We start from the raw sequence: 27,648 nt of genomic DNA, 5'->3' as shown, positions 1-27,648 counted from the left end.
TCTACTTTTTAGGTTCTAGAACATCAACAAAAGAATGGAAGTTTAGAAGCTTTCCTTTTCATGCAATATAACCATTGTCACAGTCTTACGAACCTCTAAGGTAATTAATACATATTGTTCAAAAAATCTAAATGTTTACAATATGAACATAAGCAGCTTTTGCAAGCTAGTTTACTACATGCATTCCTGAAGATTTTGAAAAAACTAAAGTTAATCAGTTGTAATAATCTAAAATTCTGGAAAAAGGAATTACTAATTAGTCACAAATATAATATAGTGTGTCTTAAAATCAACTTATCAATGAATACAGCTTATTAATGAGTATAGCGAAACATAGAAATATCTATATTACCAAATAACAATATGATTTATCCATTTAGTAGAAATTATTGAGCCTAATTAATGGTATGGTTTAGAAAGAAGAAAAATAGCATCACTGTCCATGAAGGAAGTTAAGGTATAATGAAGGCAAAACAATCCAATTCAATATGTGTTTATTAACGTCAGAGTAGCTTATTGATATACTTTTTTCACTGCTTTTTACTTGCTGCATAAAAATTTACACAAAATTATTGTCTTAGACCATCCATATTTCTTACATAATAATTTCCATCGATGGTAGCTTACCTGTCCTTTCAAGTCACAGTCTCCTAAATTTTGGTCAGTATAGGCAGGTTACATCTCTTTTTGAACTCAGAGTCTCTTTCTAGACTCACATAAATTTTGGCAAAATTAAATTTCTTGATTCCACGCAGATAAAGTCCTCAGCTTTCTAAGGCACCCACAATTCCCTGTCAGAAGGATCTTTATTGGATATTCAGAATAGGCTGCTTGCCTAAGTCTGGATTTTTTTCACTCTATTAAGACAGTGTAGCATATTAATGACACTGGCATACAATCACTTTTGCACATTCTTATTAGTTACAGCCAAATTACATGTTCCAACTGCAGTGAATGCATCAGAGACCAAATCTAAGATATATCACCTAATTATAATATCCAACTATAATATCTCATTAAAGCCTTATAGTACAGGCTCAGAGTGCTAAAATCTTTTCTCACCATTCTACAAATGTTGGGAATCCTTTAAGATACAGTCCATTGCCCTTAGCCAATTTTCCTCTTCTTCCTGCTGTTAAAATGCCCAGTGCAGTCAAAGGCAATAAAAATCACAAACTTTACCCATGAAATTCTTCCATAGAAAACTCAGAGAAGCACTTGCCTCTCCAGTATCCCTGAGTGCTACATGACAATGAATTGGCTAGGTGTTGGCCTGGCACTACCATCTCAATGCTCTGAATCAGCTGTGCTGCATGGAAGTTCTGCTCTCCCATGATGCAATTTCATTATCAATCCCCAAATCCCTAAATTATTGCTAGAACAACCACTAAAGACACAAGTTCCATAGGTTTAATTTCTCAATTCCAGGCCCAGTTCAGGAAAGAGAGAGAGAGAGAGAGAGACAGAGAGAGAGAGAAAGAGAGAGAGAGAGAGAGAGAGAGAGAGAGTGTCAGAGAGAGAAAGAGAGTCAAGAACCTTGAACTCAAAGCCTAGACACTGTGAGAGTTTTTACTCAAGACTAGCACTCTACCACTTGAGTCACAATTCCACTTCCAGCTTTTTGGTGATTAATTGTAGATAAGTCTCACAAATTTTCCTTCACAGCTTGGCTTCAAACTGACTGCAATTCTCAGATCTTAGACTGATGAGTAGCTGAGATTATAGGTGTGAGCTACTGCCACCTGGCTCCAGGATATATTTAAGGTGACTCTTGTTAGAAAATATTTCTTCTTGATAGAGGTAAAGTGACTGGAGTTGGAAATCTGGGAGGATATCTTTTCTTTCTCTCTTCTCAGTGGGTGTGTTGCGTTTGCTTCAGAAGTTGAAAAAGAGTCAAACACATTACCACCAAACAGTAAGTTTAGTGCCATTTAAATGAATGAATAAGAAAGGATTTATTAAGGAAAAAAGCCCTCATAGTAAATGAATGAGATGAAATTATTATTCCCATTTTACTGTTTATATAAAGTGAGAATTTGAGAGACTAAATTGTTTAGTGTTGTGAAGCTATTGGAAACAGTATTGAAACATAAGCCCAAGTCTCACACTTGATTGAAGCTTTGGTAGACTATGCAGAAGGATAAATCCAAGAGGGTACACTTCACCGGAGAGGGCTGTGCTTGAGAAAGAGAGATAGGAGGGAGAGTCATTAGCAATGTAGGCATTAGCTGAGTTCATGACAATGCTTGAAGTCAGTCAAAGACACTCTGACTATAAGAAATTAACTCCGAGAGTTCATTGAAGGGCTGAAATAATAAAGAATATTTTCCAAGACAGAGGAGAGACCATGGCAGTAAGTGGAAGAATACAAGAAAGTAACATCATGATGGCCTTAATAGGAAGCTAAAAAGGAGTCATCACATGTGGCCACCATTATGTCTGAGTGGCTATGTAGCATGCTTCTTTCCATATCATTCTGTCTTCTAACACGACAACATATGAGGGCAGAATAACCACTCCAAGTGGAAACAAGATGTGAACACAAAAAAGAAGGCCACATAGTAAATTGAGAGATGGCCAAACAGAGAAAGGAAAGATCCTTTTTATTGAGAGCTCAGAAGCATAAGTAGATAAATCACACACACACACACACACACACACACACACACACACACACACACACAGAGCAAATAATACTAAAGCTTTGAAAATTAATGCAGAATGGTTTATTTTATAAACAACAATGTGCAGGGACATACATTATTTGAGGAACATAAACTTCATTAATTTCAGCTAAGCACCAATGTCTCATGCCTCTAATACTAATTACTCATTCCATTTAGAAGCCAGCCCAGGCAGAAAAGTCTGTGAGACTATGATCTTCAATTAACCAACAAAAATCTGTAAGTGGAGTTGTGGCTGAAGTGGTAGAGGACTGGCATTGAGCAAAAATGCTGAGTAGTAAGTACCTAGACCTTGAGTTAAAGCTCCAGTACCAGCACACACAAACACACGAAAAGCAGTAACAATAAGGGAAAAATATACTTAATTATTTCTGCAAATAAAAAAGGTTTGGGTAGAAAGTGTTAGCCCTAATTTTACATGCTTGGTGTACACTGTGTAGAAGGGGCAAAACACTACATAATACACCTGTAGGATTACAGTAAATACATATTTTTCTTTTTACTTTTTATTTTTTTGCCAGTCCTGGGGCTTGGACTCAGGGCTTGAGCACTTTCCCTAGCTTCTTGTTGCTCAAGGCTAGCACTCTACCTCTTGAGCCACTTCTGGCTTTTTCTGTTTACGTGGTGCTGAGGAATTGAACCCAGGGCTTCGTGCATGCTAGGCAAGCACTCTACCCCTAAGCCACATGCCCAGCCTACATTTCTTTTAAAATTAAAATCCAAACAAAAGCAATCATTGTTATAATGTGAATGGAATAATGCAATATTTGTAATATAACTTTTATATTCTAAATAAAAAGAACATTAAATTTAGTGATTGCTGAGGACCTCTTTGAGGATTATCAAATAGAAATAGATATAAAATTTCCTTTATTACCAGGATGGGGTTTTATTTTGCTGATAAAATTCTGTAATACTTTTTTCCTAAGTCTCATGGAGAAAATGAGTTCTCGGTGTCAGACTATATAATAATATTTGTTGTAAACTTTTCAGGTGCTTTTTGAAAAATTAGATATAGCATATATTTTCCTGATTAAACAAACAGAATTTCAAAAAGTTAAATATTAACTTCAATTTCATATAAAACATATTTTAACCCTTTCATGAATTTTAGAGCATACAACTTAAATAAAAAGTAATTTGGCAACTTTTTTATTACCTAGTCCATAGTTTAGCAAAAATTTTAGTCTTCAGGTTCTTTTTTGGACTTTGTTTCAGAAGTTTACTATTCAATTAACTGAGCTAAAAGTATAACTGAAACTTTTCACAGCAGGGATGACTAGAAACAAGTGTATATTTACTTGTAAATTCTAGGTCAGCATCTAACAGTGAAGTGTGTAATTAATACTTCCAGAGATTTCTCCCATATTGACTAATTCTAACTTTAGTTGAGATTTTTACAAAATTGTGTTAAATACAGAATAACTTGCTCAAAGACCTTTCAATGTTATTTGGCAATGAATTATAGGTTAGAGAAAATATTTTTGTGTTCAAGGCCTTGAATATTTCTCTCTTTCATTTATCAGCTTCATGAACTTGAGTAAATTATGTAACACATTCTAGCCTCCTTTCTTTAATTATACCTACTAGTGGGTCTAGTATAATAAATGAATGAGATTATGCATGAGCATTTGCACACACACACACACACTCACTGGAACATACTAATTTAATGCACAACAATTAGACCAGATTCAAACTGATACATTCGCATAGTAATTTATGCCCTAGTTATACATTTATTGAAATAAATCATACATATGGCATGTAATATTATATAGCTGTGTATTAATACATATTTTGGATACCTTCTATGTGTCTTAATGCTTCTCCATTCATTAGTCATAAGTAATAAGCAAAATACACAAATGCCTCTCCTTTTATAGACCTTGTTTTCCTGTGTAATGGAACTATAGACAATATGCATGTAACGGCTTTTTAATGTTGCATACATTTGAGTACACACTATAAGAGGAAGATCTGAAAGAAAAATGGAAGAAAGAATAAAAGGAAAGAAGGGAAGAAAGGGAGAGAATGAGAGAAGAAAGAAGGAAGGAAATAAAGAAAAAGAAACAACTTTAGTGACATATAGATAAATCTGTCTATACTATTGTAAACATGTCTTTTGCTCTGAAATTATAATGAAGCACTGATGTACAAGAAGAGTAAATGAATAAATTTATAGAACAGATGCAGAGGAGGAATAAGGAAGGACAATATCCTACTATGTAAGATAATGCAGGCGATATTTGGAGTTAACCAGGAAGGTTGGCGTCGGTTGTCTGATTTTATTTTGAGCAGCTTTGTCAAGAATATAAAGCAACTCCATTACCCATATTTTGTACAGAAGGAAGAAAATTACATGCTAATGGGGTTTGATGATACATGTATAAATATGATATATATTACATAAATGAAATACATATTAAAAATGAAAAATTTACATGTAAGGACACATGCACATGGAATGTATGGTTTATTATATCTGTGGGTATCAGTGTATGTGTGTGGTTCACTCATAGGCACTGAAGCACGTGCTCTGCTTGATCTGGTGAGGAATAGGGGTTGCCACTGTTGAATGCTGAGGAGATCACCATCACAGCAATCTCCACATACCCAGCACCAAACAGCCTCAGAGTAGCACCTTCCTAACATAATGGTTATGGGGAACACCACAGCAGCAGTGTCCTGTATTAAGAGAGTGATTTGATCCTGGTTCTCTTGAAGATTTATACTCTATTCTCTGAAAAAGGACACTCCATGTTTTCAGATATTTAATTACATTTAAAAATTATTTTTATTCACTCAAGTTACATAAGCTTATTATAAACAAATATGGAAGGTAGATTTTTATTAAGAAATTAAAAAGGAATTGTAGTGTATCTTCCCTTGTTTGAAATTGAACACATTTCAGATTTCAGCAGTTTCTAAACAGGAAAAGGTAGTGTTTACACATATAAAATGCCTGCAGAGCCTTGCACCGCACCCATCATAACCCAACACATAGTGCTTTTTCTACAGAGAAACTTATAACAATCTTCAATGAGTAATGAAAAATCTACCATGAATAATGAGTAACGAACATAAATAGTTTCAAGTCAGTGTCAGTCAGGTTTTATGGGCAAATTAGTTCAAGTCAGGACAGAGTTTAAAATAAAAGATTTTTTAAAGAAAAGACAAAGTCCTACAAAATTTTTCTGGTTGAGAAATAGAGATGAAAGAAAATGAATGTGCCACTTTAAAAATAGAGAGTAATCCCTTATTCATAACAGGAATTATAATCTATATACTGATTTTTTTCTTACATTCCATGAGATATCACAAAGAGCTAAATTTGACTCTTTTTTTTTTTTGAGGGAGGAACATTTTTGTTTTACTATCATTTAATTCTGATTGATTCTGACCTGCTGGCATTTATTTTATTAAAGGTTGGTTCACACTGACGGGAGGAGTTGTAGTTGTTCACTGACTTTTTCTGTTTTCAATGCCAACTTGCTAGCCTTTTGTTAAACCCATACAATCAATATACTATTTATAGCTATTATATTTTAAAATCTAATATTTCTAATTTTTAAATGATTCTTAATCCTTTGTTATACTTTGTTTTTGTTCATTCATTAAATACCATGTCTTCCTTTAAGAAAATTTCCTTTTAATTCCTTGAATATATGCATATATATATATTCTCTCCCTTTTTTTTTTTCTCTCAAGGTTAGCACTCTGCCACTTGAGCCACAGCGCCACTTCTGGCCATTTTCCATATATGTGGTGCTGGGGAATTGAACCCAGGGCTTTGTGTATAGGAGGCAAGCACTCTTGCCACTAGGCCATATCCCCAGCCCCTTGAATATATTTATGTCTTCTTTAAACTTACTATTTAGTAAGCCCAACATTTGCTTTATCTTGACTTCTTTATTCTTTTCTCATGCTTTGCCATGTTTTCTTCGTCTTTGTGTGTAATGATTTTGGTTCTTGAATGTTAGACATTATGGATATTGCACTGTCCTTGGATGCTGTTTATTTCTTCTGAATAGTATTATTTCAGCAAGTGCTTTAGTAGGTGATAACCTCAATCATATTTGATCTTATTTAACTGTTCATTCAAATGCATATGCTCAAAGGAAGTTATTTCAATTTCTCAACAATCCAACTCTAAATTCTTTCTCTTCCATCAGGTCTTGGTTATACATTTTGTATCACTCTGAAAAGCTCAGTTTTTGTCAACTGGATACAAACAATTCTTACAAGATGTTAATGAAACTTAAGCACATCAGTTCATCCATAGAACTGATAAAATGATGTAGTTTTTTTTTGTTTTGTTTTTTTTGTTTTGTTTTGTTTTGCCTCTTCCCTGAACAGCTGTGAACTCTAAAGCCTGGGTGCCTTTGTATCCTGCTAAGATGTTGCCTAGTACTCAGTCCCACAGAGTCAGTGTTTCCTGGGCATCCTAGGCTCCACAGTTCCCTTCCTCTTTCTGCTCCATGTTACAGAATTCACTTCCTTCTTTGGCCCCAAGGCTTTACATAAACCTTTTTATCTCAAGTGAGACTTCTGTGCTCAACTTGGACATTAACACTCATAACCTCTATTGGAAAATAATTCACTGGCAGGAAGAGTGGGGATTGTGAGTATTAGCCTATCTGCCATCTTTGTTTTAATCTTGCACTTTCTGCTGTGACCCAGTAAGAGGGGACTCCCATAGTGGGTCATGTTTTACAGCTTGTAGAAAACTATCTCAATCAACAAACGTGTTCTAGTTACTTCCTTCATCATGATCAATGACCATAGTGCCCTTCAGAAAGATTATCCTTACAACATTTCTCTTGAAAGTATTTGGAAGTTCCTCTTTCCTTACCTGTGTTAGTAACTCCAGTTTTTATCCATCACTGTAATGTTTGTAGATTGTGTTCTTTTTGCAATTTCATGAATCGTAAATATGAGTTACACATTGATTTTCAAAGCTTCTTCATTAGAATTATGGCTGTACCTTTTATCAAGGATCTGCGTTGCACTGTTATTTTATACATTAGTAAAAATAAGATTTGATCCATTTATATTAAAAGGACTAGTTTGGTGGTTCTCTCTTTGATTAATATAGAGAACTACCACAAAATAACAGGGTAATAAGAATTACACTATTTGCTTCTGTGGTTCCTAAGTGTTTAGGCAGATATGTTTCTCTGTAAAATTTAGTGATATTTAGGACTTCTAAAGCTTCACCATGCATGATCTGATAGGAGAAACAATATGTGTGGTTTTACTAGATTTCAAAGGGGCCTCTTAGGGAGGCCACACTTAGAAAGTTTTTGTGTGATTTAACATGATAAGAGGAACTAAGGAACCAAGTGGAGTTAAAAATATCAGCAAATGAAGGTGAAAATCTGTATTGTCTTTACAATGTGGAGAAGTATTTTAACCTTTCTGAAAGATTTTGTGACAAAGAAACTTGTTGAACTTGGTGAACCTAGGACTTTCAAATTTATATGATCCTGCAAACTGTAGCATCAACACATTTTGGAAAATATAGATTCCATCACGTTTTTCAGACACTGTATTTTCAAAAGCCTCCCCTTACATGGAGACACATGCAATGCCATTGATGACCAAGTTGGCCCGTCGCTGTCTAGAGCTGATGTTGAAGGTGTGAATATTACAGCTTTCTTGTGATCTATTCAAGACTCACAATATAAGAAATTGATTAAAATGTGAGAAACTGGTAAATAACCTAGCTTAGTAATATATTTACATTTATTTTGTGGCAATAAGCATGCTGAGGAGAAAGATTTTTCAAACTGATACTAAAGATTTTTAAAATACATGCTTCTTTTTGTTCTTTTAAAAATTACTGTAGAAGTTGGGCTGGGGATATAGCCTAGTGGCAAGAGTGCCTGCCTCGGATACACGAGGCCCTAGGTTCGATTCCCCAGCACCACATATACAGAAAAAACGGCCAGAAGCGGCGCTGTGGCTCAAGAGGCAGAGTGCTAGCCTTGAGCGGGAAGAAGCCAGGGACAGTGCTCAGGCCCTGAGTCCAAGGCCCGGGACTGGCCAAAAAAAAAAAAAAAAAAATTACTGTAGAAGCAATTTGATAAATCTATTTGAAATGAGCATTTACCGAACATGAAATGCAGTATCCAATTGGAAAGATCTAATTTTAGACACTAACAATGTATAATGCCTAGTCAAATTTCTTTCATACCTATAGAACATTCATTGTGTAGAGATTTAGCAGCTCTTTTCTTTGTTTTTTTTTGTTGTTGTTGTTTTGTTTGTTTGTTTTTGGCCAATCCTGGGGCTTGGACTCAGGGCCTGAGCACCGTCCCTGGCTTCCTTTTGCTCAAGGCTAGCACTCGGCCACTTGAGCCACAGCGCCACTTCTGGCCGTTTTCTGTATATGTGGTGCTGGGGAATCGAACCCAGGGCCTCATGTATATGAGGCAAGCTCTCTTGCCACTAGGCCATATCCCCAGCCCCTGTTTTTTTTTTTTCCGAGTAAAAGGATGGATTTATTGGGGAAGTAAAAAGTATACTGACTGGCAGGGTCACAGCCCAGACTCGGGAGCTGGAACCACAAGCCTAAAAAGCAGGCTGGCCTACCAGTAGCTGGGATGGTGCGGCTGGGCCACACTCAGGGTCAGGTTATAAAGGCAAACACCACATGGTCAAGCCTGCCACATGCAGGTGGCCAATGAGGTTACAACACTTACAGAGCTTGCCAGGTCACAGGCAGGTGGCCAATGGAGTAACAGTCTGTCTCAAAGTATCTGTTTGAACCAACCTATCATACTTGTTAGAATTGATGCATGGATTTGGCGGGGCTCACATGATGCAGGTGGATACGCCTACTCATAGGAGGGCACAGGTTCAACCTTGAAATTTCCTTGAAACTTCCATGCTTCAGGTGGTCAAGCAGTTTACACAATCTTATCACAGTGAAGGGGAACTTCCCTAGATAGGGTGGGGGAGATCTTAGTGAAGATGGAGTTGGCTTCTGCTCTAATCTGACCTGGAGTCAATCTGACACCCCTCCACAGTTAATGATGGCACTGGCCAGATCTGACCTCCCTATTACATTCCCCCATTTTTTTCTTGTACATAAAAATCAAATCATTGATTTATCTGTTGGAGATCAGCAGCTCTTTTCTTGGCTATAAAATTATCTTTCCTTCTTCTAGTGCTCTACCACTTTGAGCCACAGCTCCACTTTGAATTTTATGGGGGTTAATTGGAGATAAGAGTCTCATAGATTTTCCTGCTTCAGCTGGCTTTGAACCACAATCCTAAAATCTCAGCCTCCTAAGTAGCTAGGATCATAGGCATAAGCCACCATCGCTCAGATTATGCATTAAAATGATTTTTTTAATAAACATATTGGCTCAGAAAAAATTTAAAATTTCAAGGAGATAAACAGTAGGTCCTGAATTCAAATTTACAGTCCCTCTGAGCATAAGAGCTTGTGTGACTATGCAGATCATACTCCTGTGAAGCCTGTTTGTCTAGAATAATTATAGAGGTTACCATGAAAGGGAGGTGACTGACTAGATCTAATTAAGGAGGCAGTGTTCAATGAAATCCATAGCAAGCTCAGTTTAGCTAACCAGTTTCCATGGAAACTCTTTTAGGACTTTAGTTAAAATGCAACCCAGGGGATGGATATACAGGTGATTGTTCAAGTGACCTGCTGATAATGAGTTGTGTTTGATCACTTGTTTGAGACAGCCAACACCTACTGTGCTATAAATGCAAGCTGATCTCTTGGCTGGAATTGGGGGATGTTTTTAAGATGATTGCTATGATTCCTGTGAGGAGGAAAAGAAACAACCCTAGGGAGTATAAAATTTAAAATGAAAGGCTTAGCTTGTCTGAGGGATTATCTTTAAATAGTTAATGAAACAAAAGACAATAAAAATTACTAAGTCGGATCTACTGTTATAGCTTTATGTACAAGTGTGCATTATGTAAATCACTTCTAAGATTTATCTTGCTTATTTATACACTGCTGCTGTAATATATTCAGGTGTTTATCCTCTAACTCATGAAAGAAGAAATTGAAGTACAATGAAACAAATGGACTTTTGTCCTGTCAAAAGCTTAAAAATAAGGGAATGAGAAAATTTTAAAAATAATAACCTTTGCTTACTGAGGAGAAATGCTATACCATTTACCATGTTAAACAGGTTTTTGTTGTTGTTTTTGTTCTTACTCATTTCGGTAGAACTCTTTCATCAGAAAATTATCATACACCTTATTCAAACTCGGTAAAACAAAGAAACAAAAGCCTCCCTTTGAGAAATGTCAGAAGCTGTGAGGATTCCAGTTAAATCTGTGCTAAAAATCTGGCTAAAATCAGAGTTTATCTCACCACCTTCAGTTTTGCTTTCCTTCACATTGTTAATTTGCAAATGGAAAATCTGTGTATGGTCACAGGAATGGTTCCAGCACCTCCAACTAAACAAGGCTTCAACAGCCTTGATGTAAGTAGATGTAATATCTTCAGAAAAGGCTGGGCTCTCACTCGTATCTGATCCCACTCTTGCATGAATCACCAAGGCTCAAGTCAAGTCTGAGTGGCAGTGAGGGAAACCATCCCTTCATCATGGTAGACTGAGACTGAGAAAGTGACTGATTCCCAAAGATTTCTTCGATTGATAGTACCAAAAGAAGAGGAAGTGATTCTGGGTGCATTGTAGTAGCAGATATCCATTGCAAAAAGCACAGTTGTGCTCTGCATCCTACATGCAAGCTGAGTGAGGAAAATAGTCCTTAGTGCAACTGTACAGTAGCATAATGCTTTTTCCCAAGGATTTGATAGCAATTTCCCAATTCAACAGAACAATATAAATGATTTATGGTTATGGGTACATCCAAGGAATTCTATTCTCACCACCCAGGCATTTGATAACTATATTATCTTCTTCAAATGAAGGGGTATGGGATGGCTTTATGTGGATGTAAGTTATGGGGATTTTTATGTCCATTCTGGAATGTGTATCTCACAATGACTAATGGTTTAATGGGAACATGCCTACTACTTGAAAAACATAAAACCTCAACAGTGAACTCCTAAGTATTCTGTCTATTTATCTGCATCTGTACTGTCTAGCTTACTGAAGGCTTTCAACAATTTCTTATTGAATTGATGAATAAAATGAGTGGAAGACAGCACAAGTTTGCTTATTTATTTAGCAGCAAATGATACAGAGTAAGGATACTGTCAAATATTTCCTCTATAGAGAATTCATCATTACCAGGAAATTTTATAAAATGAAAATATCTGCAATAAATCAAAGTAGCATTCTATCTTCTATTTTGAATAAATCAAAATAGTTATGCATTATCTTTTATAGGCTCATGTTTATAGGTCTTCTTTGTATAACATTTTATATTTATTTATGAATAAATTATTTTTAACATCGTTTCCGAAGATAATGACTATTTGTATTAAAAATGTCTCTCACAATAAGTTAAACATTGGGTTAAATTTAGGAGCTATTTTTTTTCATTTAATGGCAATTCATTTTTTTTCTTTTTTTCTTTTTTTTTTTTTTTGGCCAGTCCTGGGCCTTGGACTCAGGGCCTGAGCACTGTCCCTGGCTTCTTCCCGCTCAAGGCTAGCACTCTGCCACTTGAGCCCAAGCGCCGCTTCTGGCCGTTTTCTGTATATGTGGTGCTGGGGAATCGAACCTAGGGCCTCGTGTATCCGAGGCAGGCACTCTTGCCACTAGGCTATATCCCCAGCCCTTTCATTGTTTTTTATTTATTTTTAATTAACAGCTGAAAATTTTATATTTTTGGTAGATTTTAATATATGTACCTTGTAAATAAGTATCCCTTTTCTTTAAAAAAAATATATGCCTCACAATGTTTCTCTGTTTAATTTAGACCGAGGTACTGTGCAGAAGGTTGTGGTTCTTCCTATGAACAGCTCTGCAAGTGGTGAACTCATTCTGGAGGAAATGGAAGTCTTTAAGGTTAGAGCATCTCATCTATTAGTCTCAACATGTGCAATGAGTGCAATTCTTTAATCTCACAGCCACTTGGGAGGAAAAATATTTGACCAAAGATCAAATAAATGACTGTAATAAATTTTGTGGATAGGAAAACATCAGATAAAATGAGAAATATAGAACAAATATTTTCGTGAAATATTTTCTTACACTGCGAGATATCGTAACATAAAAGAATGACTTTTTTTCCCCTCAGCTATCATCACAACTTTAGTCATCCTTATTTAAGAAAATGATTTGTTGTGGTCAAGATCTAGATAAATTTGTTATGAAAGGGCTATTATGATTTGCTTCACAGGCCACTGAAACACAAATGTTTTCACATTATTGATTGGTAGATAAGCTTTCTCATCGTCTTGTAACCACTGATTTCAAGAAAAATTGCTTTGATTTTTTTCTGTTTTCATTGCTTTCAATTCAAATCACACTTTAAATGAAACAAGTGTTACCTTAAAATCTTGGGTTCTGTCACTATTGAAGATTTTGTTGAAATTTTCTTTTTGTGTTAAATTTGTGATTGATAAAACAAAAGAAGAAAGAACAAAGCAAGTAATAAAAGATACAAGGAGGAATGTTCAGTTCCATAAGCTCTTCTCTATTTGGTGCAGAGTGCCTATTCATTATGTCCCTTGTGCCAGGAGAGGGGATTTGTGGTATTCTGCCTTGTCCTTTTCTTCTTAAAATCACTGTAGTTCAAGTGGTCCTTTTTATCTGTGCTTGGAAAGATAGCTAAAACACAGGGAGAGGAACTATTAGAATTGCAAAGAAACCTTGGCAGGAAATCTTGTTGCAGGACCACTATGTCTAACTAAACCAATTAAGAAACAATAACTCAGGAGTAACAAAAGAGCAGAAATAGCCTATGGCGGAGTAAAAGTATCTCAGACCTCCCATAACTAGAATATTTTTAATCCACTCAGTCGCTTTGCTTAGCTGAATGGATTCCAAATATTTTGTACATTACCAAGGTCAATAAAATCTATGTAGTAAAGGTATAATACTATTAGCTTTTGCTAATACATAGTAAAAGCAAAGAAATACAAAAAAAATAACCAAGTCACATAAGTAGTGAAGGGGCTTTGGTAAATTTTCCTGTGTGTGATTAAGTGTACAAATGTTAAGCAGACTGGCATTTGGTTCTTTCTGATTAGAGCATTAAAATAGTTACTATAAAATAACAGGAGCTATATCTATACAATTAGCTGTTTTTCTATTTTTATTTTTTGAAGAACCAATTGTTTCATGAGATTAAACATTTCATTACATAGTCTATGTTTTAGCTATTCAATTAAGTAGGAATAATTTGTGTCAGCCCTAAATAATGTAACATGCTTGGGGGTTCTGAAGATAGAACGATGCTTTATTGTGTCACTTCATTTTTTATGCTGAAATATCTTTTCTTGATTGTTGGGAAATGTTAATTAAGTGAATATGACACAAACCAAAACATATATGTTATAAAAAACATCTCAAAAGAAATATGAGTTATTTTGACCAAGTGAGAACTACTGATGGTCTGTTACATGATTTTTTTCTGTTGTTATCATCATGAAGAATAAACTCTCAGTGGAAAGAGTCAGTCAGAATATATGTGTGGGATGTCAGCCCAATAGAGAGACTAAATCTACATGAGCCCTTTTCACTGATATGTGTGTCACTGATGGATAGAACAAAAATCAAGAGATACAGTTACCAAATACAGTGAATATATGCAGCCTGGTGTTTGTATCACAGTTTGTGAGGTGAGGTAAAAAGTAATTGGGTGTGCATGATCTACTCTGATGAGCATTTAAGGAAATAAATAATGCATTTAAGTTGGGAAAAAAATATCATTAGCTAAGTGTCATGCTGAAATAGTGCAGAAAACTCAATGTAACTGTTTGAAAAAACAGGCACTTAATTTTTATACAGTGCAGTAACTTCATCTCTTCTTTTCACTTGGTTCATTTTCTGAGAATGAGTCTGATTTTATTGAGTTTAACCTGAATTGAAGTACCATTGTTAGGGATTACCTTGTTGATTCTCAGTTGCAACATTTGTAGTGTGTGTGTGTGTGTGTGTGTGTGTGTGTGTGTGTGTGTGTGTGTGTGTGTGTGTATAAAGGGTAAAAGATAACATTTTCTAAGTATTTGTACATACCTGTGGCTCCAGGAAACACCAGTTGACTTTGAGAATTTACTGCCATTTGAAAATCTCAAATAAATCTCCATGGACCTTCATCTGGTTATCAGAAGTCTAGTTTTTATGTATAAAAGCACGTAGTGTTGTTTAAGAAGTAAACTTGTAAGTAGTGACTTAGGTTTCCGATCCATTCCCATTTACAGAAAGACCTTACCCATAAGTGTGTTAATTCTCAACAAGGAGATTTCAAGATTATACTTGAAATAAATACATCTTCCTAGATAGCACGTAGTAGGTAATCGATCAGCTAAGTCCTAAGTTGTTCCTGTGTTCCAGTGAAACAGACAGAGTAACTGTAGAGAGCCTCCCCTCCTTTATATCCAACCCAAACCTGAATTCTATATTCTAAGACATACTTTTTTTTGCATTGTATCAATTACTCAAATTATATTTTTTCTAATTTCTATAATTATAGATGCACAATAAGCACTGGCATTTTAAGGTGTTATATTGAATCAAAGTTTATTCACAAAAGAAGATGACACTGTAGCACCTCTGTACATCACTTTGACAATAAAGACATTAAAAAAAAGAAAAGAAGAAGAAACAGTTTATTGAGAAGTGTATACACAGAAAAATGATGACTTTTGAGTTTTTATAAATGATACTTTGATGTAAAATAGTTTCTAAAGATCATATGAACAATTAACATAATTTTTAAATTTTTTTTAGAATCACGTGCCCATAACAACTATGAAAATCTCATCCAAAAAGGTAAAAACTAAGCAATTTTTATATTCTTTGCATGTTGAAATAATTTATTGTTGTTTGCCACTCTAAAGTATATTTCTTAGATTCAGAAAATTTAGTTTTACTGTGAAACATATTTAATACTGTTTAAAGTATATCATAAAATCACCTTTGATTTTGATATAGAAATTATTAGGTACTAGTAATAAACTGAATATACTTATTTTGTATAAAAGTTAACCAACTACAATGTATCCATAAACTACATTGTTAAATGACAACTCCTTGTACAAGTACTTAAAGATAATAATAAATATAAAGTAAAAGTTCATCAGGTCTCCTCATACATGGAGAAATATATTTTAATATTTTATATTATAGTGTATAAATCCAACTAAAATAAAAGTCATCTTCCATAGAAATAATTTACCATAATGCTTGGACTACTGTAATTCTCAGGGGCTTAATCACTCTTCCTTTGAATTTTTGCTTCTGTCACAAGTTTGAAATATGCAATGTATTATTCTATGGTTATTTTTAAGGCAAATCTATTCTCTAGGGTTTAAACTTGTCTAAAAACATTCTGAATATTCTGAGTCAGAATTTGAAGAAGAAATTTTTGGTAATTATCTTCAATTTTTTAAAATATAATGTTTACTTGAATGCAAATACACAGTAATAATTGCACAGAAGAGCCCATTCCAATCTCTCTAGCCCTCAAAGGTGTTAGCTTAACAAAGTTCTCCAGAGTTGAGTACTGTAGGCAGGGTGAAGTTCAGATTTGGAATGGAGATTTATCTGAAGCTCAACCTGACTATTAGTTATGGACAAATCACTCAACTTGTCTGGCTTATGTTTCCACACCTGCAACATGACAATTTTCTCACAAGTTAACTTATATAAACTACCAAAGATAAAGTGGGTTCTCAGTAAATATTGTCTATTTGGGGCTGAGACTCGTTTTTGTTGGAATGGAGAATAAAGGTTTTATGTGTTTGTACAACTGTTTTGATAATTTTAATATTGTTTACCATATTTGGTATGTTAGAGAGGATGCAGTATTCCAAAGTCAACCTTGTTCTCTTTCTACATGGATACATTTTATGAGCAAAAATAAATAGTGTATGATATGGCTAAAAATCTCATCTGTAAAAATGTTTGCATGGTGCATAAGAAACATTTTCCCAAGTCACAAGGAAAGATTCATCATTTTGCTTAATGTCCTAGGGAGCTGATCACAACTCAGAATTATCTTTGAAGTTAGCAGGGAAGCACTTTGTTTACAGTGGCCTAATAGAAAAAGAAAATATTATCAGAGAAAAATTCAAAATGGACCTGAAGCCATTATGGCACATCTTTACTACATAAAGCTCCAAGTTTTAGCCTATTTGTAGTTAACATATTACATTGGTTTCAACATCTTACATTCCTCATAGTGAAAATACTTCCTTAGAACAATTCAAGTTGGATGTGGTTCGAGGCATAGCATAGTTGATAGAGAGCCAGCCAATGAATGAAAACATTAAGTACCAAGCTCAGTATCAGACTTAAAAAAGAAAAGAAAAGAAAAAGAACAGTAAATAATTAGAGTTAGAACAGTGGTGATTATTTGAGTTTTGAAATGCCTTTGTTCAAATGTATACTACATTATTTTATTATATTATATTTCATGACTTTTTGAGGATGGTGCAGATTGCTGGATCATGACAAAATTTAAAACCATATTTAAATATACATACAGATATTCTTCTAAACAAGCTTAAAAGAGTCTCAGTAACTAATATGCCACTTTCAAAGTCATGTTCTGAAACGTTTTTTAAATTTTGTCTAATACTATTTAATATTTTTCTTTTAAATGTTAATATTATTTTTCTTTTAAACTTTATTTTAAATCTGACTTTCCTTTCAAACTTACATAGTAATGTGTTTCCAGCCTTGGAAAAATAAGAAAGATTCCTTGTAGTTTGCTAAGAGACAGCATTCAAAGGAAATAGAAAACATAATTGAAATCTGCAACATATTTGTTCAAATCTGAAAGAACACTGAATCTTGGTGTCTAAAACACATTCTACATGGTGCTTTGAATTTTTTTTAAAGCAGGAAAGTGGTAATGTTATAGGCATACTAACATAGGAAAGTTCTATTAGTTTTGGCTTTACATCCTTCTGTGTGTTACTTTTCATTTTTAGTCTGTTTTGGAATGAATTCAAGGGTTTGTGTGTGTACAGTATAATATGTTCCTGCAGAAATTCTTTTAACTTCCATATCTGACATAAATGATCATGATTTCTCTTACAGCAACAGTTGTACGTGAGCTCCATTGATGGGGTTTCGCAAGTCTCTCTGCATCGCTGTCATATGTATGGCACAGCTTGTGCTGACTGCTGCCTGGCCAGGGACCCCTACTGTGCCTGGGATGGCCATTCATGCTCTAGGTTCTACCCCACTGGGAAGCGGTGAGTATCAAACATACAATGGAACAGCAGTCAATGGAATCAGACAATACAGAAAAGTGCCCTGTCATAGGGATCAATTTTATGGTGTCATCAACACGTAAAGTAATAGCTATGATTTCCCCTCTGTTGTATAGTTCATTTCCAACATAGTGTCTAGTGACTATACCTACTGAATTAATTCACCTTTTGTCCTATTATTTTTTTTGATAGTTTATAGCTTTTATTCCCTTTTTCAGATTATTTCTTCATGGACAGCTTCAAATAACTCTATGCTAGCATTTTCCCAAATCAAGATCTTGATCTTTTCATCTATTAGTTCAACAGATAGTTTTTTATTATCTTTAATTAGTTGTACAAAGGAGTTGACATGTTTATAAATGTAGTGCATCTTGCTCAGTGTTGGGCAGGTATTTTCTCGCCACTATTAGAATTTGAAATGTAAGATGAAAATAATAATAAAAAGTCAAAAATCTGTGCCTTCAGGTATAAAATATTTTAAGGGGAGAAAATATCAAATGAAGAAAGACAAGCACTAACATATATATATATAAAAGAGATACGTCTATGAGTTTTAGAAGAGCAGGAAAGGTCAATAGAATACTTGGAAGCAGAGGTTTGCAGTATTGACTGGATGAAAAAGTACTTGAAGGTGTTGGAGAATTCATCAAGGCATTAAGTTGGAAAATACAATTCCGGGAATATATCCGAGAACATTAGAGTTACAGCACCCCAATAAATTAGCCTTTGAAGTGAGGACATTGAATAGGAAAAATGAGGTCATATTGGTAGATAATGCCATCTTTTAAGTAAAAAGAAAGCTTGTAGTTACAGTCAAGAAAGCTTGTAGTTACATGACTAAGGGGTTTTTCAGTGCATGAGTGATTGATACTTTTGATGTTTCACTTTAAAAAGATCATTGGTTGGGTTTTGCATTGAATCTGAGAAGAGGTTGGAGTGAGGTGTGCAAAAGTCTGGAGCCTATTTCAATAATTCAAGTGAGAAAAAATAGTGGCTTGCACAGGGTGATGGGGGAAGAGGAGAAAAGATGTGGTCTGTTTTTTTTTTGAACTCACAGAATCTGTAGACATGTGAGGCTGGAAAGGCCAAGAAGTAATGGCATCTTTTGTATCTATGTTCAAAGATTTCTGTTTTTCCATGTCATTCATGGAGTAAGGAGGTCTAGGCCATCTAATTTTTTCTAACATCTAATTTGGGGATCTATTTTATATTGTAATGTTTTATATTTGTGCTGGTGGAGAGATTTTGAACATTGATGACTGTGTGAGAGATGAAACTTCAAATTAAAAAATGCTTTTGTGGGTCCTGATGGATTTTTCAGTCATATTTGTTTTGCACTAGCAAATATAATGACTAGCACACTGGACGTTTTACTAAAAATACCTATACTATATAAATTCTCCAAATTATTTCCAAACTTAATGAAAAATTACTTATGGAGAACATGAACCATGTTTCCTCAATGAATTAACTATCCTCTAATTATTAAATTCAGTGTTTATAGTCTTTATCTCTTACAAGGCAATTATCGAAATAGTAATTTTGAGTATTTTCCATATTTGCTTTCTGCAGCAGTGGTAGTGTAACCTGGTTGCATTATCTTCCTGCAGCATAACTATCACTTAGAGGTTTTCATATTAACAAAAACAAAAAAAAATCTCTTTTGCATAGAAACAGACAGTATAGCTAACACATGTGTTTTTTCCTCAGCATGCTCTAGTATCTTAAATATTTGTACATTTGTATCAAATAGTGCAATTCGGTTGGTAGAGTTATTTAGTCTAGATTAAGATATGTAGTTAGAAATTTAAGACAAGATAATCAATTCAACCTTCAAGTAAATATCTTTCTATACAAGAAAAAATGATTTCATTGTTTATCCAAGGCATTGACCATAATGGATAAAACATTGGAAACCAGAGCCAATCCTTAAATACTGTGTGCAATATAGATCACCCTCTTGAGAAGTGTGCTTTTGTGGTGCCGTAGGAATGACTCCAAGGCAATAGACACATGCAAAAGGCTCTTGCTGGACACATTGAAGCCAAGCCATAATAATGGTTTCTCTGTGTGAATGTTGGGAAGCTGATACTGTAAATTCAGATTGCCCAACTTGAGAATTTATATGCTTTCAATGAGTAACCATTTCGAAGTGCTGATCTCAGGACAATAAATGTAACCTATGTGAATGATGTTGTATGTGTAGAAAGCTGACCAGGTCAGCCATAAGCCCTCATACTGAGGCATATAATAAAGGTTCTCAAGTCAGCTCATAGTAAATAATGCTGTGACTCACAAATACAGCAAATTCAGTGCAGTAAAAAATGAGTATGGGTGCTAGTCTAGAATATAACATGAATCAAATTTTGCTACATAAAAAAGACTAACATTTTTACTATTTATAAGTGCCTGTGTTTTTTAAAATCAGTAATATTATATGATAAAGATCACAGGGCTTTTTAGGAAAATAAATACACAGAATGAACTTGTATACCTATATTTCCAGAATTAGAAGCAGAAATCTATTGTGAATCAGAAATGTCACATAGTTATACAGCACAGGGAAACTTCCCCACCCTCTTCAAAGCCTTGGCAATGAAAACTTTTAACTTTAACAATGCAGTGTGTTAAGTATTGTACAAGGACAATTCCAATCCTATTTATATGTTTCTGTGCCTGTAGGAGGAGCAGAAGACAAGATGTGAGACATGGAAATCCACTGACTCAATGCAGAGGATTTAATCTGAAAGGTAAGTAAGTGGACAGCAGTCAGTATCAGTGAACTCTGCGTATGATAATGAAAACATACATGAGACCAGGAAGTGGTAGTTCACACCTGTGATCACAGATATATCTGTGTGAGACTGGATCTAATTTCCATTAGAATATAAATAAAATATCTCCCAAATTAATTTACATTGTGGCATAGATCAGAGTTTTCTTCTTGTTTACATCTTTTTTGTAAGGATGACAGTTTGAGGACAGCCAGAGCAAATTGTTCATGAGATCCCATCTGAATTAGTAGCTGGGCTTGATGGTGCAGTCACCATCCTAATAGATTGCCTGCTTAGTAAACAAAAGGCCTGGAATTCAAACGGGAATGTCCCAGAAAGATAAGTAATTATTTCTAATACTATTTGTATGAACACTGAGAATCAGGAAAAGAAATAACTGAGATATATATATATATATAAATATATATATATGTCATAGGTGTGTATTTTGTAGGTATTTCACATACATTTTAGTACATTTTCATAGCTACCATTACCTGAAGGAAGAAAATGTTTTCTGTGGGGTGTGTGGTACTGGTAGCTCACACAAATAAGTCTAGCTATTAGAGATGATGCGATTCAGAGGATCAAAATCTGAGACCAGCTCAGACATTTCTAAAAACCTTGTAATTCTATCTCCAAAATATACAGGAAAAGCCAGGCTTGGTGTCTTGCTCACATAGTAGAGTGTCAGCTAAACAATCTGAGCCAACATGAGTTCCTCAGTTCAAATACAAGAGCTCGCAAAAGGAAAAAAAAATAAATTAAAGGAATTATTATGGAAAAAACAACACAAAGAACAGCACTATTTTATTGTAGAAAATCTACATTTTAAGTGTTTCAAACTGTACCACTAAGCACATTCATATTGTTGCACAAAAATCCAGCAGCCATGCTAGCTCCTGATGATGCCAGTACTTTTCTAAACTTCTTATGAATTTGACTTTTCTACATATTTCATATAAGTAAGACCACATAAAGTTTGTCCCTTGATGACAGGCTACTTTCCATTAGTATAATATCTTCCAGATTCACTTACATTGTAGCATGTATCAGAGTTTTCTTCTTGTTTAAGTCTACACTTTGGCCATAGTGAAAAGTACCAAGCCAGGGCCTGGGTACTGGACACAGTACTACTTTGGATCTCAAAATTAAAGGATAAAACGACCAACCAATGCAACAGCAATCCTTACAATTGGATAAGAAATGTACTCCCTGCCTTACGAACGAAACTGTAAGCCCTCTGTACATCATTCTGACAATAAAGAAGTGAAGAAAAAAATGAATCCTACCCTTTCTTCATGTCCTGACAGGGAGGTGCAATATTATTTCACTTTCCCCAGTAATCTACTGTCTCTACCCCAACCTCATCAACCAGTAACTACAAACAGACCTCTCCTGGCTCACCAAGGGGCTGTCAAATGAGTTCTGCTTTTAACCATTAACAAGGAACCTCCCATTGCCCAAGGACCTGGGACCAGCCTCTCCTTTAGTAAAAAGTGTCATCCCTGTTTGCCCTCTTCCCAAACTAAAATGAGTTAATCAAGACAGTGTTGGCTTCATTTTCCCAAACAGCTAATGGAGGGCATAAATCTAGGTTGCCATTTCCCTATTTTCTGATAGAAAACATGTCAGTTTCAATTCATCAGGCAAGTGACACATGGGAGCAATAGTGGCAGTGGAGGTGACTGCAAATACTGCTGATTTGGGCTAGAAACCCGAATTATCTCATTTTCTTTTTGAAGACTATCTCAGTTAGTGCTTTAACAATTATCACAAATGAATCTACTGTCATGACCAAATTAAAAATTTTGGTTATATGAGGATCACATATCACATGATTATTGTGTTTATCCTACTATATATTTTATTGAAAAAGTTGGACATATTGTAGCCCTTTATGTTATAGGAATGAGTAAGTGGAAGGCACAGTAGATGAAGTAACTTTTCTAAGCTAACACAACCACAGCTGAAGTCAGGATTTCCTCTCATTTCAAACATTAGGTTTTCACCACTAAAAATCCTCTGTGGTCACAGTAATCTCTAGTTTTGTCCTTCTTCTTCATTTTCTCCATGCTACATACACTTAAATATCCAGCTTGGGGTGAAATAAACCTAGTTTCAGAATTGTCTGACATTTGGTATCTTTACACTCTATTTTCACAACCTCTATTTGTTCATCTGAGAAAATGTCACTCTCAAGCACATTGCAATTCAATGTCTAAGTGGATTTGAAGTGCAATTGGTACCGAGGAGTTCTTGAATAAATGTTAACTGTCTTATCAACACAGCTTCTCTATTAGCTTCATCATCTTTGTGTGTATTTCTTTACATTAAACAACACCAGAAAACACTGCAGAGCAGTTTGCTCCTGAAATGAATGTTACTGTCTTGTCCTGTCTGCTGTATTTTATATAACTTTATATAAAGAGATATACAGCTACACAAAAGAGTAAGCTCTAAATGCCACTGTGTTCTTTCTTCTTCTTTTGCTTGTTTGCTCATCAGCATATAGAAATGCAGCTGAAATTGTTCAGTATGGAGTAAAAAATAACACCACATTTCTAGAGTGTACCCCCAAGTCTCCACAGGCATCGATCAAGTGGTTGCTACAAAAAGATAAAGACAGGAGGAAAGAGGTGAGTAGCTCGGTGCCCTCATGATCCATCAGGGCTTTGGACCAAACATTAAATCACCATCCCGAAGTGAAGTGTTGATCAAAGACAAAAGCAAAGACATATGAGCATCCTTTTATGTCTCTGGCTGGACAAGTCCTAACTTATTTTAAAATCCTTTGTGTTTAGATTGATGGATTAATTATAAATCCTCTCTGTCTCTCTGCCCAACTCTGTAATGTAGTAATTGAAACAAGAGTTTGGGCACTAAGACGGTGGTATTGATGTAAGGAAGCATTTGTAAAAAGAAACAAGATGTGTGCAAATCCACAGGCCAAGTTTTCACACAAGAGGCCTTTGTGTGATTCTCAAGATAAAAAGGGATCTTTTAACAAACTACAATTTTCTGCAGCAAGAAATTACTCTGAACTATAACCTTTATGACAACAAAACATTTTTCCAGTGTGCCAGAATCTGTTTACATTGCTGTATTATTCATAACTCTCAGGTTTCCCTGAGGTAATACATGGAATCCTTGTTTATGGAGCCATTACCTTTACTTATTGGTATAGAAAAAAATATTTCTAAGTAAAAAGACACTGCAAGCTTTCAGTGATTAGAAAGGACTATTTTAAAAGAGAGACATTGTAAAATGGTAATATACTGTAAGTAATGAATTCCAAAACCTTGCTGCTGGGTTTTCCAGACAAATGAGGAGAAGAAAAACATGTATGCATGTATGTAATAAAGCCTTGAGGTAGTCTAAAATGTACTGCTATTAGTGCATCATAAATTCTGAAGAGCCAGTGGGTAAAGGGGTCCCCTCCATCTGTGGGTCTTCTGTTCTGGGAAATTTTGTTTCTTCATTTTATATCAATTAAGACCATGTAAAAGGCTTATGATCACAGTCTTTCAATTCTGAATTGAAGTTGCTGAAATGGTAGGACCATAGGAGAAAATACTTTCCAGTTGTCAGATTTGAATATCCAAATGTGTGAACTGTCCAGTGAACTCTTTTTCCTCTGTTGCTAGAATATTTAATTGTAGGCTATGACTACTTACATAATTCTCTGTAGAAAAGCAGGGCTCAGTGGATTTCAGAACCAAATTTCTTTCCTAGAAAGCTTTGATACTTAAAAGAGAAAACAACAACAACAATATATGACTCTAAGTATGATGGTTCATGCCTGTAATTCCAGCTATGTGACAGTCATAGATAGGAGAATAACATTCCAAGACATGTTGAAACAAAAAAGTAGAACCCCCACATTAAAAAATACCTAAAGACAAGCAAGCTGCAGACATGATTCGCATAGTTGAATGTTTGTCCAGTAAGTGTAAGATTCTGAATTCAAACCACAGTGCCATTAATTTCTCTCTCTCCCACTATCTGAAAAGAAAACAGACAATAGAAAAGACTTTAGTTTGCTTAATTTCTAACTAAATTTATTATCTTCATTTTTTTTGAAGAACATTCAAAATTTAAAAACTAACACTGAATCTTGATTCCTGGAAGTTAAGGTGTAGCTCGAATAGTGGAGCATTGGTCTTGAGCAAAAAAGCCAAATAAGTTGTGCACCAGTGGCTTATACTTATAATCATAGCTACTCAACATCACTGTTCAAAGCCAGCTCAGGCAGGAAAATCTGTGAGACTTATCTCCAATTAACCACCTGAAAACAAGCGGTAGAGCAAACACTAGCCTTGAGCTGAAGAGCTCAGTGACAATGCCGAGGCCCAGAGTTCAAGCCCCACGACTGACAAATAACAAAAACAACAATAATGATAGAAGTACAGTCTTCAGTTCGGATATGTGTTTCAATGTGTTTCTCTCCTTAGGTTAAGCTGAATGAGCGCATTATAGTCACTTCTCAAGGACTCCTGATCCGTGCTGTTCAAGATGCTGACCAAGGGCTGTACCACTGCATTGCAACCGAGAACAGTTTTAAGCAGACCATAGCCAAGATCAACTTTAAAGTTTTGGATTCAGAAATGGTGGCTGTTGTGACAGATAAATGGTCCCCATGGACCTGGGCCAGCTCAGTAAGAGCGCTACCCTTTCACCCCAAGGACATCATGGGGGCGTTCAGCCACTCTGAAATGCAGATGATCAATCAATACTGCAAAGACACCCGGCAGCAGCAGCAGCAAGGAGAGGAACTGCAGAAGATGCGAGGGGACTATGGCAAGCTGAAGGCTCTCATCAACAGCAGGAAAAGCAGAAACAGGAGGAACCAGCTGCCAGAATCCTAAGAAGGTCTTCACGAAGCTTCTGCTTCCAGCAACAAATGCTCTGTCTGCAACGATCAAGTTTTGCCAAGAATCTTGTGTTTTTGCCCAAGAAAAATTCCTGCTAAAAGGCAACTACTCACTCCTAAAGTGAGTTTAATGTGAACTGAAATGAGCATGCATTTTCTTGTATGATATTGACTAGCAACTAGACATGTCATGGTCCTCATGGTGCATATAAGTATTTAACTTAACCCAGATTTTATTTATAGCTTTACCCATCTTTTCTTTAAAATCAATGTGGTGACTACAAAAGTAGAACTGTTACATCCCTTGACTGAGCGAGGGCCATAACTTTGGGCTCTAAGGGTTTAGATTTTTAATTGTCAACAGTTTTTATATATATAATAACCAATTCTGAATCATACTCTTCACATTGTAAAAGTTACACAAATGCATGTGGTAGAATTAATATCAAAAGAAATGTAGAGTAGCTAAATGACAGGGAAGAGGGCATCTAAATATCTTGTTGAATAAAAATATGAATCTATCATAAAAAGGAAATGATTAGTTGATATGTTTTCAGTGAAATATATTATTGTCTTTTAAGATTGTAAAATTGTTGTCAGTTGCTGATAAATGCCATTGATCTTTAGTCTCATATTTCTGGAAGAATAAATCAAAATCTTTGGTGGAAAATATATCAGTGGACATTTAGGTTTGTATTTTGTTATTTTATTATCTTCCAAACAAAAGCACTTTTCTTTTTTTGGAAGTTCTTTTTAAGTTATTATGGACTTAAGTTTAATCTGACACTATTTAATGGCATATTGTTTAGATTTTAATTTTTCTAGTCTGTATGGGATATTAAAAGGAAGAAAACACTTTGAAGTAGCAAACATTTACAAGAGGTGTGAAACCATCAAAATGAAAAATAATAAATGGAGAAAATTTGTTATCATGAAGAATTCATACCAATTGTGGCTCATATCCAACTTCAACAATCATGTTCTGTGATCAATTGCCTTTTTTATAAAACCCAAATTCAAGATGTTATTTTTTTTCAGTCAATGTTTCTGTATTTTATAATCATTTGTTTTGGAGAGATGTCTATTAGGCCACGAGAGAAAAATATAATATATATATATGAACAAACTTGGACATCTTTAAGCCTTACATTACAATAGATATCCTGTAAGATGATTATTTTATTCATAATGTATTGATTTTTTTTAATTTGCACATTCATTTGAAAGAATGTTGGCACCTATTCAGTGGTCTTTAAATGTAATTGTACATGTTTTGTGATAATAAAAATAACTATCTTATAATAATGTTTGAATAGTTTTATTAGAACACTTTAACAATGAAATTATTTTTTCCAATTTATAAGCTAGATAAGAGAAGAATCAGGATTTCCTTCATGTTATCCAACTTAAAAAAATACTTTTGCTTTTTTATTTTGCTTACTTTTAAGACATTTTTTGAGTTTACAGGTAAAAATAGAAATTGCACCAAATAGCTCATTAAAACATAATTAAAACACTTCTAGCTGACAATGCAAGATAATTAAAGTTGATATATGCCTTTTCTAAAAATGTTGCCATAAAACTTCAAGATGCAGAATTAGGATGAGAGGTGTGGTTTTGTTGTACAGAATATGTTTAGCATGAAGTAGGCCTTGACTTTAAGCTCCATTATCAAAGGGTAGGGAAGGAATTAAAATTGTTGTAAAAGGGCTGGGGATATGGCCTAGTGGCAAGAGTGTTTGCCTCGTATACATGAGGCCCTGGGTTCAATTCCCCAGCACCACATATACAGAAAATGGCCAGAAGTGGCGCTGTGGCTCAAGTGGCAAAGTGCTAGCTAGCCTTGAGCAAGAAGAAGCCAGGGACAGTGCTCAGGCCCTGAATCCAAGCCCCAGGACTGGCAAAAAAAAAAAAAATGTTGTAAAAAATAATGGGCTCATTGATCATAGTTCAAGAAAATTACTC

At 34.9% G+C, this 27,648-nt stretch overlaps 1 protein-coding gene across 1 annotated transcript in view; it reads left to right on the top strand.

Moving 5' to 3' along the window:
* Sema3c (semaphorin 3C) overlaps positions 1-27,436 on the top strand; it is a 140,166-nt gene extending 112,730 nt beyond the window's left edge. Inside the window, exons 13-18 of the mRNA XM_048339910.1 lie at positions 12,567-12,655; positions 15,545-15,586; positions 17,861-18,018; positions 20,719-20,786; positions 23,319-23,449; positions 25,265-27,436. Coding sequence (XP_048195867.1) covers positions 12,567-12,655; positions 15,545-15,586; positions 17,861-18,018; positions 20,719-20,786; positions 23,319-23,449; positions 25,265-25,678 — 902 coding nt within the window. The 3' untranslated portion in view covers positions 25,679-27,436. The remainder of the gene's footprint in view (positions 1-12,566; positions 12,656-15,544; positions 15,587-17,860; positions 18,019-20,718; positions 20,787-23,318; positions 23,450-25,264) is intronic.
* The last annotated feature ends 212 nt before the right edge of the window (positions 27,437-27,648 follow it).

This window comes from Perognathus longimembris, chromosome 2, assembly GCF_023159225.1.
Source record: "Perognathus longimembris pacificus isolate PPM17 chromosome 2, ASM2315922v1, whole genome shotgun sequence".
Classification (NCBI taxonomy): Eukaryota; Metazoa; Chordata; class Mammalia; order Rodentia; family Heteromyidae; genus Perognathus; species Perognathus longimembris.
The sequence above is the reverse complement of the archived record's forward strand: the minus strand, read 5'-3'. Positions and strand labels throughout refer to the sequence as shown.